Source organism: Pocillopora damicornis, chromosome 2 (genome assembly GCF_964200805.1).
Source record: "Pocillopora damicornis chromosome 2, jaPocDami1.2, whole genome shotgun sequence".
In the NCBI taxonomy this organism is placed as follows: domain Eukaryota; kingdom Metazoa; phylum Cnidaria; class Anthozoa; order Scleractinia; family Pocilloporidae; genus Pocillopora; species Pocillopora damicornis.
In genome coordinates, this window is record NC_142671.1 from 33,807,674 (window position 1) to 33,823,075 (window position 15,402).

At 37.0% G+C, this 15,402-nt stretch overlaps 2 protein-coding genes and 1 long non-coding RNA gene across 3 annotated transcripts in view; 1 reads left to right on the plus strand and 2 right to left on the minus strand.

The window, feature by feature from the left end:
- On the minus strand, window positions 1–794 carry LOC149050980 (uncharacterized). The gene is made up of 2 exons (XR_016183946.1): window positions 657–794; window positions 1–562 (listed from the first exon to the last, which is right to left on the minus strand). It is a non-coding gene; the product is annotated as an uncharacterized LOC149050980 (long non-coding RNA).
- Window positions 449–5,744, plus strand: LOC113670051 (uncharacterized). The gene is made up of 2 exons (XM_027186135.2): window positions 449–1,026; window positions 3,987–5,744. The coding sequence occupies exons 1-2, from the start codon at window positions 471–473 to the stop codon at window positions 4,961–4,963; spliced, it is 1,533 nt and encodes a 510-aa protein (XP_027041936.2). The 5' UTR covers window positions 449–470; the 3' UTR covers window positions 4,964–5,744.
- Window positions 5,594–15,402, minus strand: part of LOC149050981 (uncharacterized) — an 18,195-nt gene continuing 8,386 nt past the window's right edge. The window contains exon 4 of the mRNA XM_089193562.1: window positions 5,594–6,140. The gene's annotated coding sequence lies outside the window, so the exon portion shown is untranslated. The remainder of the gene's footprint in view (window positions 6,141–15,402) is intronic.

Here is a 15,402-nt window from a genome sequence, read left to right on the forward strand (position 1 = left end):
TGTTGGTTTCACTCATGTTTTTATTTGCTTATTTGTTTGTAAGTCCTTCATGAAGTGTGCCAGTGGGTTTAGGTGACTCATAACTTTAAGCCTGTGACTCATTGTGAGTTTAGTTTCATTTGCAGTGAGGTGGGTTTCAAACTTATGGATCTTCCTCTTTGGCTGTTTTCGTTTTTTTTTTTTTTTTTTTGGTAAAAGTTTCTTTCAAAATGACAATATTCGCAAATGAAATTATGAACGTTGTACAATAACTGGCTGATAAATACTTCCCATAGGCATTCAAGTGCTGTGTCTCCACAAAAGCACTTTTATGAGCTACATTAATGTGATCAAGCTACATTCCTAACTAAAGGCATATTCTAAGGGATAACGAAGTACGTTCCAGAAAGCAGTGGAGGTCAAACACTTCCGCCCGTGACCAATTATTGTATGTACGTGATGCGGGCCTGTCCTGTTGCAGTTTTTCCAATATGGTCTCCATCTTGATTCTCAATGAAGACTGCCTTTGCAGAATTATTTCCTTTTTGGATGATCCGCCCTCCTTTCTCAGCCTCGCTCTTACCTGCAGGAGATTTAACCAGGTGGTTAACAACACTCGGAGCATTCTCCATCCAAAGGTACTACTAGCAAAAGCTGAATATTACATAAAATGCTACCTTGTGGAAATCACCGATGACGAGAGCGACTACCGCAAGTTTAGCAAGTTGGAAGATCTTCTCTCCAATGCTGTGCGTCTTACAGAAGCTAAGAAAACCCTGACTTTTGCGAAATTGGTGAATGTTTGGGAGAAAAACGGACCTGTAGTCGCTAAACTGTACACGTGGATCAGAAATCAGGAGAGTCGTACTGAAAATGGTGAACCAAGAGCGACTTGTGTTACCGAATATCAAAGTGTCACGTTGCATTTGCCAGGCTGTGACAAGGACTTAAAGATCGATACCACCTACTTTTATGACTACTACAATAATTACGACAACGAGTTGAGCATCCACGTAACTTGTGGAGATATGGATGTAAAGTGGGAAGGTAAGTCGGCGGGTTGTTATTGATGCATTCAAGTTTAGTTGTCTGCATTGCTGATAACTGTCAATCAACTCGTTCAGTTGACTGACTTGACTGTTGACTGAGTGAATGACTGACTAATTAAGAGGGTGACTGATTGACTGACTGATTGATTGACAGATTGGTTGGGAGAGTCGTGTTTTTAACAACTGAATTTGATAAATAAATGTAAATTGGCCAACGTAAAGAGTTTGTAAAGCTGAAGTTTAGAGCATTATATGTAGCTCTTCATCAGAGTAAATACAAGAGAGCGACTGACTGGCAGACTGCTGCCTGATTGAGAGAGTGACTGTCTGAGTGATTGATTACTGACAGATTGACAGAGTGACCAACTGACTTTCCAAGTGAGTGACTGACTAACTGACAGACAGACTGATTAAGTGAGTTACTGACTGAGAGGTTGAGAGAGTGACTGACTGATTAAGTGACTTATTAACTGACTGAGAGTCTAACCAGCTTTATTGACTGTCTGACTGTCTGAGAGTCTGACCAGCTTTATTGACTGACTCACTCACTGAGAGTCTGACCAGCTTTATTGACTGTCTGACTGTCTGAGAGTCTGACCAGCTTTATTGACTGTCTGACTGTCTGAGAGTCTGACCAGCTTTATTGACTGACTGACTGACTGACTTACTGAGAGGCTAACCAGCTTTATTGACTGACTGACTGTCTGAGAGTCTGACCAGCTTTATTGACTGACTCACTCACTCACTGAGAGTCTGACCAGCTTTATTGACTGACTGACTGAGAGGCTAACCAGCTTTATTGACTGACTGACTGAGAGTCTGACCAGCTTTATCGACTGACTGACTGACTGAGAGGCTAACCAGCATTATTGACTGACTGACTGAGAGTCTGAGCAGCTTTATTGACTGACTGACTGGTTGAGAGAGTCTGACCAGCTTTATTGACTGACTGACTGACTTACTGAGAGTCTGAGCAGCTTTATTGACTGACTGACTGGTTGAGAGAGTCTGACCAGCTTTATTGACTGACTGACTGAGAGGCTAACCAGCTTTATTGACTGACTGACTGAGAGTCTGACCAGCTTTATTGACTGACTGACTGAGTGTCTGACCAGCTTTATTGACTGAGTGTCTGACCAGCTTTATTGACTGACTGACTGAGAGTCTGACCAGCTTTATAGACTGACTGACTGACTGAGAGTCTGATCAACTTTATTGACTGACAGATTGACTGACAGATTGACTGACAGAGAGAGTCTCACCAGCTTCATCAACTGACTGACTGACTGACTGACAGTCTGACCAGCTTTATTGACTGACGAACTGACTATCTTTCTGACTGACTGAGAGAGTCTGATCAGCTTTATTGACTGACAGACTGGCTGACTGAGAGAGTCTGACCAGTCTGACTGATGATGAAAGAGATGATGAGAGGAAGGGGCTATGGAAGTGACTGATTAAATGAATAAGTCAGTTATTGATTCATTAACTGATCCAATAACCTCTCTTTTTTATGCCATGCCTGGTTGGGCTTAAATGGTGTGCTAAGTCATGCCAGCCTAATAGTCATGAAAATATTTGCACCAAAAAAAAAAAAAGGTTTGGCACACATGGGTGTGGTGAATTACAGTCAAGTTGCCGATGGTTCAACTTACCAACACCAACTCGCCAATGTATAAAATCAAGTAGAGACGTCGGTGAGTTGGTCTTCAATCCAGTACAACTTATTAGAAGTTAAAGATAAAGAAAAGTAAAAGATCTTTAGTTAAAAAAAAACTTTTTTTTTTTCTTCTAACAAAGTTTATATGGATCTCATGGTGAATAAAGCAAGGTAAACATCAGCAATGACTCATGTTTCTCCCAAAATCCAAACAACTAACTTTGCCTATCAGCCCTTCTTTGGGTTCTGGTCAGCTTCTGGTTAGATACTTATCATATTTTTATGGCCATTCACCGGCATAGCCTGGTATTAGGAGGGACCAAACGTAAACACCTTCAAAAATGAGCTACCAAAGCATGAATCTAGAATGATGCTGGTTGTGAAACAATAACTCATTCACGTCTAAAGCTTTTTTGGTCATTGGCGATGTTCACCTTGAGATCCCTATAAACTTTGTTGGAAATAAAAAGAATTTTTTCTATTGAAGATCTTATCCAGAAAGCTAAGTATTTTTAAAAAAATCTGACTGATTGACATGATGAGTCTTTATGGTGTTGTTGTCACACAATAACTCGTTCGCATCTAAAGCTTTTTTGGTCATTGGTGACATTTGCCTTACTTTATTCGCCTTGAGATCCTCATAAACTTTGTTGGAAATAAAAAGAATTGTTTTTTACTAAAGATCTTGTCTAGAAAGCCAAGTTTTCTTAAAAAATCTGACCGATTGACATGATGAGTCTTTATGGTGTTGTTGTTGCACAATAACTTGTTCGCATCTGAAGCTTTTACAGTCATTGGCAATGTTTACCTTGCTTTATTCACCATGAGATCCATATAAACTTTGTTGGAAGAAAAAAAATGAAAATGTTTTTTTACCAAAGATCTTTTACTTTTCTATATCTTTAACTTCTAATAAGTTGTACTGGATTGAAGACCAACTCGCCAATGTCTCTACTTGATTTTATATGTTGGTGAGTTGGCGTTGGCGAGTTAAACCATCGGCGACTTGACTGGATACCGGTGTGGTTGACTAAGGTCCTAGGGTGTATTCAACCCCTCTTTTTCAAAGAAAAATTACAGGTTATAAACAAAAAAACAAAGCAGGCTCTAAAATGCCTGGTAAAGTTAGCTTCTACTGAATGTATGTATCAAAGTGAATTGGAATTTGTTGTGAGCAAGTTAACATATTAAATCAGATAGTGTTGTGCACTTTTTTACATCAGCAGGCATGTCTTGAATGCTATGTTGACTATAGGGTCAAAATACTATTTTCAAAGCCAAAATACCATTTTGTACAGATTTCACCCACAGTTGCCCAGATGATTACCAGTACTGGAAAGAAGAAGAAGTCCATGAAGCAGTTGAACCAATGAAACCAGTAGTGAAACTCCTGCAGGAAGAGCTTGGTGATACAGTTCCTCCAATAACAGACATTTTCTTTATCTGGCTGTGTTATTTCTTTCCACACAGAAAGAACTTGGTAGTAGAACACAAACTCAGATTTACAGACCCATCTAGGAATGAAAAACCCACCCCAGGCCATGCTCAGCCAGCTATAGATCTGTTTCATCAGAACTTTCAAGCTGAAACCAAGTTGAAAAGTCTAGTGTCTGGATGGAATGATACTGAGTCAGACATCTCCAGTCTGATTGCCAAAACTGTGGTTGTCTTAATTCAGAGATCAGAGACAAAATTCCTTGAAAAGCTTGAAGGGGTTGCTGAAAGCTTTTATCGGATTACCTCAGATTATGACTTAAAGTTGCTGCCTAAAAGGCTCTTGCTGGACTTGATTTCGCGAACAAAACTTGAATTCAGTAATTACAGCCCTGGTTCAATTGCAAACAAGTTTGTAGAAAGCATAGCATCATTCAGGTTTTCAGATGGTAAAGTGGTGAAAGTTTGGGGTGGTTTTCATGGGGATGGGAGAGGAGAGTCATCTTGGGATGACTTACTAGAGCTTAAAGTCACCTTACCAGATGGCAAGGAATTCAAGTTGGCAAGCTACAGACGTCACGCACCATCTATTGAAATTGAGAAGTTGAGTCCAGTTACTGAGCTATTTCAACAAGGTATTTGTAAATGTATGGAGCAAGAGAAGCACATCCCCATGTTAGATGATCGCTTTACGGCTTTTTATTTGTTGCATGTCCTAAAATTTGGTAGAGAAGATGAAGCATTCCTTGGAAAGAAGGATTTTAAGAATCTGATCAGTACAGGATCTAGTGAGGAAGAATTATCGGAGGAGAGTGAAGAAGAACAGAGTGATGAACAATAAACTTTTCCCTTATGTTATACCTTTAGAAAGTGTTGAGGTTTATAATCTAACTGACAGAAAAACACTACAATCCTGGCTACAAACTTAACTACTTTATTAAACAGCCAGTAATGTTCTTAACAAGGAGCAACTCCTAAAAGCAGTACAACACTTATTGTTAATAAACTTAATTAAGCCCACCACAGTCTCTACCCAGGCTCACCACTGACATAATCTCACTGCTGTCTTCAAAGTTCCTTGAAATGAGCAATCTCTTGCGGTAACTCTCTCTTTGTTTAGCTTTCAAAACAGTCATCACTCCAACAACAACAACAGCTAGTACATAAGTTAATCTTTATGTGTATATTCACAAAGTGTTCTGGAACCTTCCAGAAGCTTACAAAAAAACTATTTTAGTAGTATTACTTTAATAACTGCATGACTTGATAATTGTTCTATAAAATGCTATGGTATGCATGTTAGCTTGAATAAGCAATCTGGAGATTTATAAAAGCTTATATTAACAACAACAATTCCTCATAAAAAAGTATTCTTTTTTTCCCTCAAAAGGACAGTCAAGAAATTAATCAAGTTGAACATAGTTGTAAATTATTTAGTAAGTAGAAGGACTGTAACTGCAACAGTCTGTAAGCCAGCCCTGTAACAATCTTTTGTGATGTGTAAATTGTAGTTATGCTTTTCAAAGGCAGTTAAAACAGATTTTAAAAAGTAATGGTAATATGTTGTATGCGTTATATAATTTCTATTTCAAATAAAAATTTCCAGGAATTAAAGCAGAAAATACTTAGTTCCATTTAGCTGTAGACTACTTTGATTATTATATTTATCAGAGTAGAATTTATGGTCTATTTTAGCTTGAATAACCTAACTCAAAAGTCGTTCAATATTAATTAGACAAATTTTTACATTTTCAATATTTCTGTGAAAACAAAGAAGCTCTTAATTGATGAATGATGGAGGGGAGGGGGGTTCGGAGAATTTTGGTTGTGTGTCATGATAAAATTTACCTGAACCCTCTATTAGACTCTGTAATATTCTCATGGTTCCCTCTCATTGGTCCATTGACTCTGATTGTGACCACTGATCCTCCCTTCATTCTTCCCAAAAACCATGTTATGTGCTCCAAATTCTCCTCCCCTGCTTCCTCCAGGCAATAAATACTGACTGGTCTCTGAAACTAAAAACAATCATAGTGACTTTGTCTTTCACTTCAGCACCTTGGGTACCTCTCTTGTTTTACTTCTGGGGTCTAAGATCGGGTTTGCAATATATTTTTTCTTCACTCTGTTCAACTGTTTTAATTGCTTTTATTTGTTTATTTCTCTTATTTTTTTTTGAATGATTTGATGGCTGAGTGTTCTCCTTACAATATCACCCCTGAATCAAACATTAAGGTCATCACAAAAGAGGAGATGACCACCAACTAAACAAGTTACTGGTAGACAAATTCTCCTTGCCAGAACCTTAGGAAATGTACTGAGAACAGTATGGAGAAGATGCATACGGATGTTAGGGTGTAAAGGGTTAATGTCAGTTTTGTTACCTTGTTTTTATGTTTTGTTTGTTTTCTTGTTTGTTTGCTTTTTTGTTTATTTTAGTCTTCCCCCTAAGGAGTGATATACATTAGCCAAATCTTTCATTTGGGTGATAACATTTTTCAGTGCGGTCTTACAGTTGTTTGGCACTTTAGTTCATTTAACACACAGAAGTAAAGAATACAAACATTTTATTAGTGTTATTAATTAACTTAAGGAATTATTATCTTTTTAGGTTAACAAAACTCAAATATGGGATATAGTTGTCCTCTTGCATGACTTGGTGTTCTCAACTAGGTTGATGACATAAATAATGGTCAATGTAAAGAGTTTCAAAGTCGACATTTCAAGCATCAGAACCCTTGCTCTGACACCATAAAGAGTGTCATAGCTTACTTCTGAATGTAAGCCCTTTGTTGTATGCTCTGATGAAGGGCTACTGCTCTGTCAAAGTAAGCTTTGACACTCTTTACCGCGGCCAATTAATATTACACAGTCGATCATACTAAACTACCCTGTTATACTCTCCCACCAATGCAGCATCATAGTATCTTTAGAAGCATACCCACCTTCACTCTTATAATTGTTCTTTTCTTACCTATTTTGATTGAATTGTGTTTGCAGAGAGGTGAGGTTCAAATAAAGGAATACTTTTTAAGAATATTTCTGATACATTGACAGGGTGATAATTTTGGGAGCATTTCTTTTTGGCTTTTCATTTAAATCTCATTTTTTCCTTTCATTTTGTAAAAGAGTCCTTCAGAGTAACAAAATTCACAAATGACTATAAGCATTGTAAAAATAATTACAAATATTTCTCATGTGGATTCAATTAAAGGGCTGGGTTTTCATCATCAAGTTGTATACCCTATTGAATGCAAAAATTGAGAACAGGAATAATTCAGATGAAAGCTCTTTAGTACGATGGCCCACAAGGGACTCGCTGCAAAGAAAAAGAAACGCTGCAAACAAAAAAGTGAACGCTGCAAACAAAAAAGTGATTGCTGCAAACAAAAAAGTGAATGCTGCAAACAAAAAAGTGATTGCTGCAAACAAAAAAGTGATTGCTGCAAACAAAAAAGAACAGATCATGCGTGCGCATTATGCCCGAGGGACTGGATAGAGTTTTGCTCGTCTCCAGAGCCTACGAGTATTTCCCTCCATTTTTCCAGCATGATCTCGACACCAAAATAACGATTATCGTTATTTCTAAATTGGCCCTGAAATAACGAATAGCATAATTTCGGTGCATGTTGAGACCTTCGGGCTCGAAGCTTGGGAACTTGTATCCAGGGAAAGATAAAATGGCGGCTTACGGCGGCGAAGGAAATCTCAATAGTTTAATATTTTAGCGTGAAAAGGCTTGGGTGTTGCGATCTGGTTCTCAAGTAAAAAAAATCACGGTCTGCAATGGCACTACCACCTTTTGAACAACAATAAAACATTGAAACGATGGTAAAAAGCAGCAAGTTTCGAAGTCTCAACGAAACATGGGTAAGCTGAGTTTCAGTCAAATATCATGACATTTGGGATGTAATTTCGATACCGAATAAATAGTTCTACATGGTTATACACGCATAGGATTCTGTTGTGTTCACGTGAAGGCCATTTCAGCCATTCCTGCCACTTGTAAGTGGTAGGAAATAAAATATATGCATACTTGTTTCGTATTTTAGCCCTGTGAAATCACAAATTTGATTTATTTCTTCTTTGTTTTAGGTGGTCATTACCCATTATTTTTGGAAGTCGATGCTGATGAGAAAGAAAAAATGTTTACGATTATTTCTTCTCTCGAACATTTTACTATTTAGGTACCAAATAATCTTGATACTGAAGATCATTGCATCCTATTATGAAAAAATTACCCTTGATTGCTTTGTCAACTGGAATGAATAATGTAATATACCTTGTGATTTGTGGGATTTTCACAAGTAAACTAGAAATACTTGAAGAGGGTAATGATGTACTTAATGCAGAGCATTTGGTACAAAGTCTGCTTTGCTGTAATCTACCTGAAGGTGCTTTTTATATGCTAGTAACACTTGCACAGCCCAGTCAAAATGTTTTTGAGTAGTAGACAAGATGGCTGTAGTAATTATAGGCAGCAGAGGCCAAACCTCTTCCTGAAAAGCAGTCTGAAAAGTGTGAAGTTAGCGGAAGGTACTTCATTGTAGGCAGCCAAATTGTAAGCTGCCAGCCCATTTTGAGTGAGTAGTAAAACTCAAGATTGGCTATTTTAGCTAATTTTATTGAGAACCAAATTCCCAGCAACGGGCACATTTTTACTGGGCTATTTGTTATTTAACTACTTAGTAATATTCTTATTAAAATTTACTGCATTCCTTTCTAATAATTTGCTGCTGATTGTATGCTGTATATAGCTTATGATTTGTGTGATTTTCAAGAGTAAATTAGAAATACCTGAAGATGGTAATGATGTACTAGATAATGTACTTGATGCAAAGCAATTTTGGTACAAAGTGTGTGCCTTGTCCGTAGGTGATTTTGCATGCTAATAAGACTTGTAATTCAAATAATATACATCAGCTGGAGTGGGAATATTAAAAGAAAAATACAGAAAGAAACATTGATAAATAAAATAAATCAATAGAAATGACAAAAATCATGGTTTTATCTCCAAATTAAGCACTTAATCGAAGATCACTGCACTGCTCAGGTCCAGAAGGCTGAGAGGGTACTGTCTACTGTTAGTTTGATTTTTGTCATTTCTATTGATTTATTTTATTTATCAATGTTTCTTTGAATTATGATTCAATGATCTCTTTCAATAGTGCAGGTTCGCTCATGTAACCTAATCTCCCACATATGTATGTATGTATGTATGTATGTATGAGCTCAGTTGAAATGTTTTTGAGTGGAAGGCAAGCTGGTGATAGTAATGGGCAGCAGAGGCTGAACCTTGTCTTGAATGGAAGTGTGAAAAGTGTGAAGTTAGCGGCAGCTATATTGTGGCAGGCAGCCAAATTGTCGGCTGTGGCACATTTTTACTGGGCTGATTGTGTGTAGTATATATGTGCACTTCTTTTAGGGCATTAAACAGGTTAAAGTACTAAGAAATCCTCTGTGATAACTTGATAATTCAAGATGTGAAAATTTTTAATAATAAGGTAAAGCTTGATCATTCTTAAGAGTTTCCATTTGTTCTGGAAATTTGGGGGAGAGTCAGGGGAGCATTATTTATACATTAATAATTTACAGAAAAAGTAAAAAAAAAAGGACTAAGGTAAAATCCCAATTTGTTTTAAGAGTTGATTTTATTAAGCGAAAACCCTGGATATAGCTTGGGATTTGTGTGATTTTCACAAATTGTTAGGTTATCATGTAAACTTAATTTACAGGAACCTTGTTAATTTTCAGCTTCAAGAATAAAAGTACATAATCTTTAGTGCAGCCCTCTTTTCTCCCCGCCATTATTCTAATTTTTTTTATCAAGTTTCCTTTTTCTTGTGTTCAATTAATTTATTGACTTTACAGGTGAAATCGTAATATCTGCTAGCACAATTATCTCTGCTAAGAGTGTCTACCATCACTCTTGCCGGTCTCGAGCCCAAAACGCTGCAAACTAGCTGAAACTACATGTATTTCGTAAAATTGCAATGAAATCTATCTAAAAACACCAAAATCCGGCAGAACGCACGAGTTTTTGCCAAATTTTACGCAAAAGTTGACAAAAGCGCTCAATTCGAACTGAAAAACACTTTTTTTTTTGCAAAAGTCAGCCTATTTTACATTCAAAAACACGATGTCTTTAACAAAATAGGGATACAATCCATGTGAAAACACTTATTCCAGCCAAAACGCAGTGTTCTCAGTAGAATTTGGGGAAAAAACGCGTAAAAACCGTCAGAAACACAACAAATTGGACTGATTTTACCCACTTTTTGTGTAAATAGCTGCCAAAACCCTCAAAACTAGCTGGAACTACATGTTTTTCACAAGATCGCCATAAAATCTTGAAACGTTGCTTTAGAGACCTTTATGCCTCCAAAACGAGTTTTTTATTTTAAAAAAAATGTAATGAACAAAGATGTTAAAGGGGAAAAAGCTGTGAGAAAGGAGAAGTTTAGTGTTGCTGTCTAATATACCGCCCAGATATATCAATTTATTAATTTAACGCCTTTAGCCGTGGGTAGAAGTTTTTCTCTAGACTAAGAGGATCCTCCCTATGTTGACGAACCTCAATAATTCGTTGATTTTACTGTTTTTACACAGATTTGATTTTAACCATATTCGCCAAAATAACTGCCAAAACACGGCAAACCAGTATCTTAGCCAAGAGCGATACTGGCCATTTCACACATCCTTATTAGATATGAAATTTATTGAAGATTGTCATTCTAGCACATGTTGGCTAGTTTCCACAGCTTTCTTGATTTTCATGGGAAAGTGGAATTGGTTGGTACCATGACCAATCTCCTCGACTTTCCCATGATTTTCATAGGATGTCAGCATCGACCCATACTTCGAACCTCAGTTGTTTTTTTTTTTACATTGGCGCGAGTTTCACAACTTCCTTGTGGTTTGGCATTGACTCAGAGTTGGGCTTATTTTTATAGCTAATCCATCGGCGACTTTCTCATGATTTTCTTGGGTTCTCAACAGTGACAGGCACTTTTGAACTATAATTTTATAAATATGTCAACACTGGCAAATACTGCTAAAATCTACACTCTACTAAACTCCATGTACCACAATATCCACACAACTGCGTGTGCCTACTTGACAATCCTAACCCTAACCCTAAAACTATCCAGTAAACCAAGTATTGTATTGCTGGTTTGAGAGACTAAACTGGCTCAAATGATCCAGCTGCTTAAAAATCTAAGCACAGAGTAAGTTTAAAAGATTCAATTTTGTAAGGTTTCGAAACAGTTCCAAAATTAACATGCACATAGCTCAGTGTAAAACATCGAAGCTTCTAGGACTTCTTATGATTCCTACGAACGTACACACCTAATGCACGTCAATTTGCCTTTGTTGTCCTCGAACGATCACGTCTTCATGGTAACATGGTGTAAGAACTGTACAGCACTTTATATATATATATGTTTTACTTGACGGTAAAAGTTTGAATCCGTACAAGGAAACGTAACGGAAACAGGCGACGATAATATTCCGTTGACAGAAATGCAACGGAAACGTGTCGTCATATTTCCGTTCAGGAATCATACCGGAAACATAACAGGTCCAAGGAAGAAGTGAATGACGTGGAAACATAGAGTTTCATTTTTCCGAATTACGGAATCGTGCCATTTCGTCCTGTGTTCACTCTAACTCTGTGCTATCCTAAACCTAACCCAAACCCCAAACCAATCCTAAGCTATGGTAAAGGGTTTAAGTCAGGGTTGAGGATAGGGTTAGGGCAGGAGCCCATTACCTGGTTAGGGTTAGAGTTTGGGTTGCTTCGGGTCAGAGGGGTTTAGTGTTACAATCAGGGTTAGGGCTAGGGTAAAATTATGCTTAGGGTTAGCGGGGTTTAGTGTTAGAATTAGGGTTAAGGCTAGGGTGAGGCTATGCTTAGGGTTGGCGTTAATATTTTTCTACAAGCATTCAATTGCAGGGTTTTTGGTATTGTGTTTGTAAATTTCAGTAACTACTTGAAAGTTTACTGAAAAACAAACGATAGGCCGACTGGTACACTTACAGGATAGATAGAGAAGGTTTGGGTTAGGGTTAGGTTTAGGGTTAGGGTTAGGTCTAGGTTAAGGGCTATAGGTTAGGGTTTAGGGTTTAGGGTTAGGTTTTAGGGTTATGGTGTGGGGCTAGGGTTTGGGATTAGGGTTAGGGTTGGGGTTTGGGCTTTGTGTTAGGGTTAGAGGGTCTGCGGTTGAGGTTAGGGCTAGGGTGAAGGTTTTGGGTTAAGGTTTGGGGGTAGGGTTAGTGTTTAGGGTAAGAGTGTAAGCCTCTTCAAAAATATTTTTAAGAAGATTTTGTCACCTTTTACACTTAAATAACCACTTGAAGAATTTTGACCAGTTGGATTATTTGAAGCGGTTGGATTAATTTTGATTGGTGTTTAATAACTTTTAGTAGTTGGGTGATTATTTTTACCAGTTGAACCACTGTAATATGCTGGATCTTTTTAACTAATGTTACCATCCTTACCAGGTTGATTACTTGAAGTATTTGAACCAATTTCACTGGTTACACATGCATTATCCAGTTAGACCATTTCAACTGGTTGGATCATTTAAACCAGTTTGTCCATTTTAGATATTGGCATCATTTTAACAAGTTGGATCATGTTAACCAGTTGCACCATTTTACTAAGTGAGATCGTTTCTTCCAATTGGACCATGTCACGTAATTAAAATCTTTTCACCGTTTAGACCATTTTATCTTGTTTTGGCTGGTTGGACCATGTTAATCAGTTGTATCATTTTGACTGGAGTGAAAAGTTCCGTTCTTTACCCTAGCCCTAACCCTAACCCTAACCCGGGGCTAGGGTTAGGGTTAGGGTTAGGATAGCTCGCACCAAGAGTTAGAGTTAGGGCTTGGGTAGGGTGGGATTATGATTAGGCTGAGGGTTACAATTTTTTCTGAAAACATCCAATTTTTTTTTTGGTATTGTGTTTGGCTCTAAACTTTAACAACTACTTGAAAGTTTGCTTGAAATCAAAATATACCATTTTTTGCCAAAATAACTGCCAAAATGCGCAATTCGGGCCTTTTTATCAATTTACACTGGGTTTAAGCTTGGTTTTTGTGTTTTCCCACAGACTCTTGCACTATTTTGCTGAGAACATTGTGTTTTAGCTTTTTTGCAGCGTTTTTAAAACTGAAATAAGCTTATTTTTGCAAAAAAAAACAAACGTGTTTTTCAGTCGAATTGAGTGTTTTTGTCAACTTTAGCGAAAAATTTTGCAAAAATCGTACATTTCTGCCGTATTTTGGAGTTTTTAAACGGATTTCGTCGCGATCTTGTGAAAAACATGTAGTTTCAAGCTAGTTTTCAGTGTTTTGGCAGTTATCTTGGCAAAAAATGGGTAAGTCAGCGCAATTTTTTTTTTGGTTTTTAAGGGTTTTTTGCCCAAATTTTACTGAGAACACTGTGTGTTAGCTTGTCTCCATTGCTTTTTCGCAGATTCTATCGCTGTTTTGCTGAAAACATAACGTTTAAGCTTGTTTGCATCGTTTTTGGTCGTGAAATAAGCTAATTTTTGCAAAAGGAACAAAAACGTGTTTTTCAGCCCAAATTGACATAAAGGATACAGAACATTTGCTTATTGCCTTTTTTTTGTCCTTAGTCATGAAGTTGATTTTGGCATTTCAAACAAAAACTCTGCTAGAGCATTAATTGAATGACATATCATGCACTTACTTTGAAGCAAGAACACTTTTTTTTTAATTCAGAAAAATACCTTTTTATTTTTTTTTAAGGACTGCTGGATATAACCTGTACAACCAAGATGAATTTACATTCATTATTTGTCATAACTTACACTAAATTAGAAATTCAAGTATGAAATGAGGGTACTAGCCCTTTAATAGTGTTCAAAATTTCCATATGCAGGGGTACTTGTGGCTACTGGAGAAGAATCAGTCTTTAACCCTTCCCCCCCCCCTCTAAGGGAGATAATAAGTACAGATATCCTCTTCCCTTGGGGCAACTAGCTTAAAAGTGAGTGATCTCAGGGGCCCTCCAAAAAAGTTTTCTACAGCAATAACTAAGCTCTACAGAAGCACACTATGCAGACAAAAGGTGTAAGAGAATCAATGAATTCTTTAATTCTTGGTCCCTCCCAGGCCAACCTATTGTACAAATCTCATGACATCTGTTCCAGTTTCATCAGTCAATTTTTCAAGCTTCAAGCTTTTCCTGCAATTATGTACTTGTTCTTGAAGCTGAAAACTAACAAGGTTCCTGTAAATTAAGTTTACATAACAACCTAACAATTTGTGAAAATCACACAAATCCCAAGCTATATCCAGAATTATGCTCTTAATAAAATAAACTTTTAAAGCAAATTGGGATTTTGCCCTAGTTCTTTTTATTTTTTTGTTACTTTTTAAATACATTTGTATAAATAATGCTCCCCTAACTCTCCCCAAAACTTTTAGAACAGATGCAAACTCTTAAGAATGATCAAGCTTTACCTTATTATTAAAAATTTTTACATCTTAGACTACCAAGTTATCACAGAAGTTTTTTTCGGTACTTAGACCTGTTTAACACCTAAAAAGAAGAACACATACATAACACACACAATCAGCCAGGTCAAAATGTGTTGCAGCCAACAATTTGGCCACCTACAATGAAATAGCTGCCAATTTCACACATGTCAGACTTCTATTCAGGACAAGATTTGGCCTCTGCTGCCTATTACTATTGCCAGCTTGCCTGCCACTCAAAATTTCAACTGAGATTGTACATACATACATGTGGGATTAGGTTACATGAGCGAACCTGCACTATTGAAAGAGGTCAATGAATTATAACTCAAAGAAACATTGATAAATGAAATAAATCAATAGAAATGACAAAAATTAAACTAACCGCAGACAGCACTTTTTTGGCCTTCGGGGCATGATCAGTGCAGTGATCTTCAACTAACAACAACAACAACAACAACAACAACAGCATTTATTTAAACACGATAAAAAATTCAGCAAAAGCTGATGTGGTCGTGTACGGACAATAAAACTAAATTCCTAACTAAATCCAATAAAACTAAATTCCTAACTAATTATAAGAAGACTAATGTAAGATTTCTACATATTTTCAACAATAAAAATTCTACATAGTACATCATTATAACATACGTGGCTTAAAAATACACTTGAGTGACTTTTTAAAAGCGTCAACGTCTTGAATTGATCTCATTTGATTTTCCAGAGCGTTCCACCGAGTAATTGACTTGTATGAGCATGATTTCTTGACCA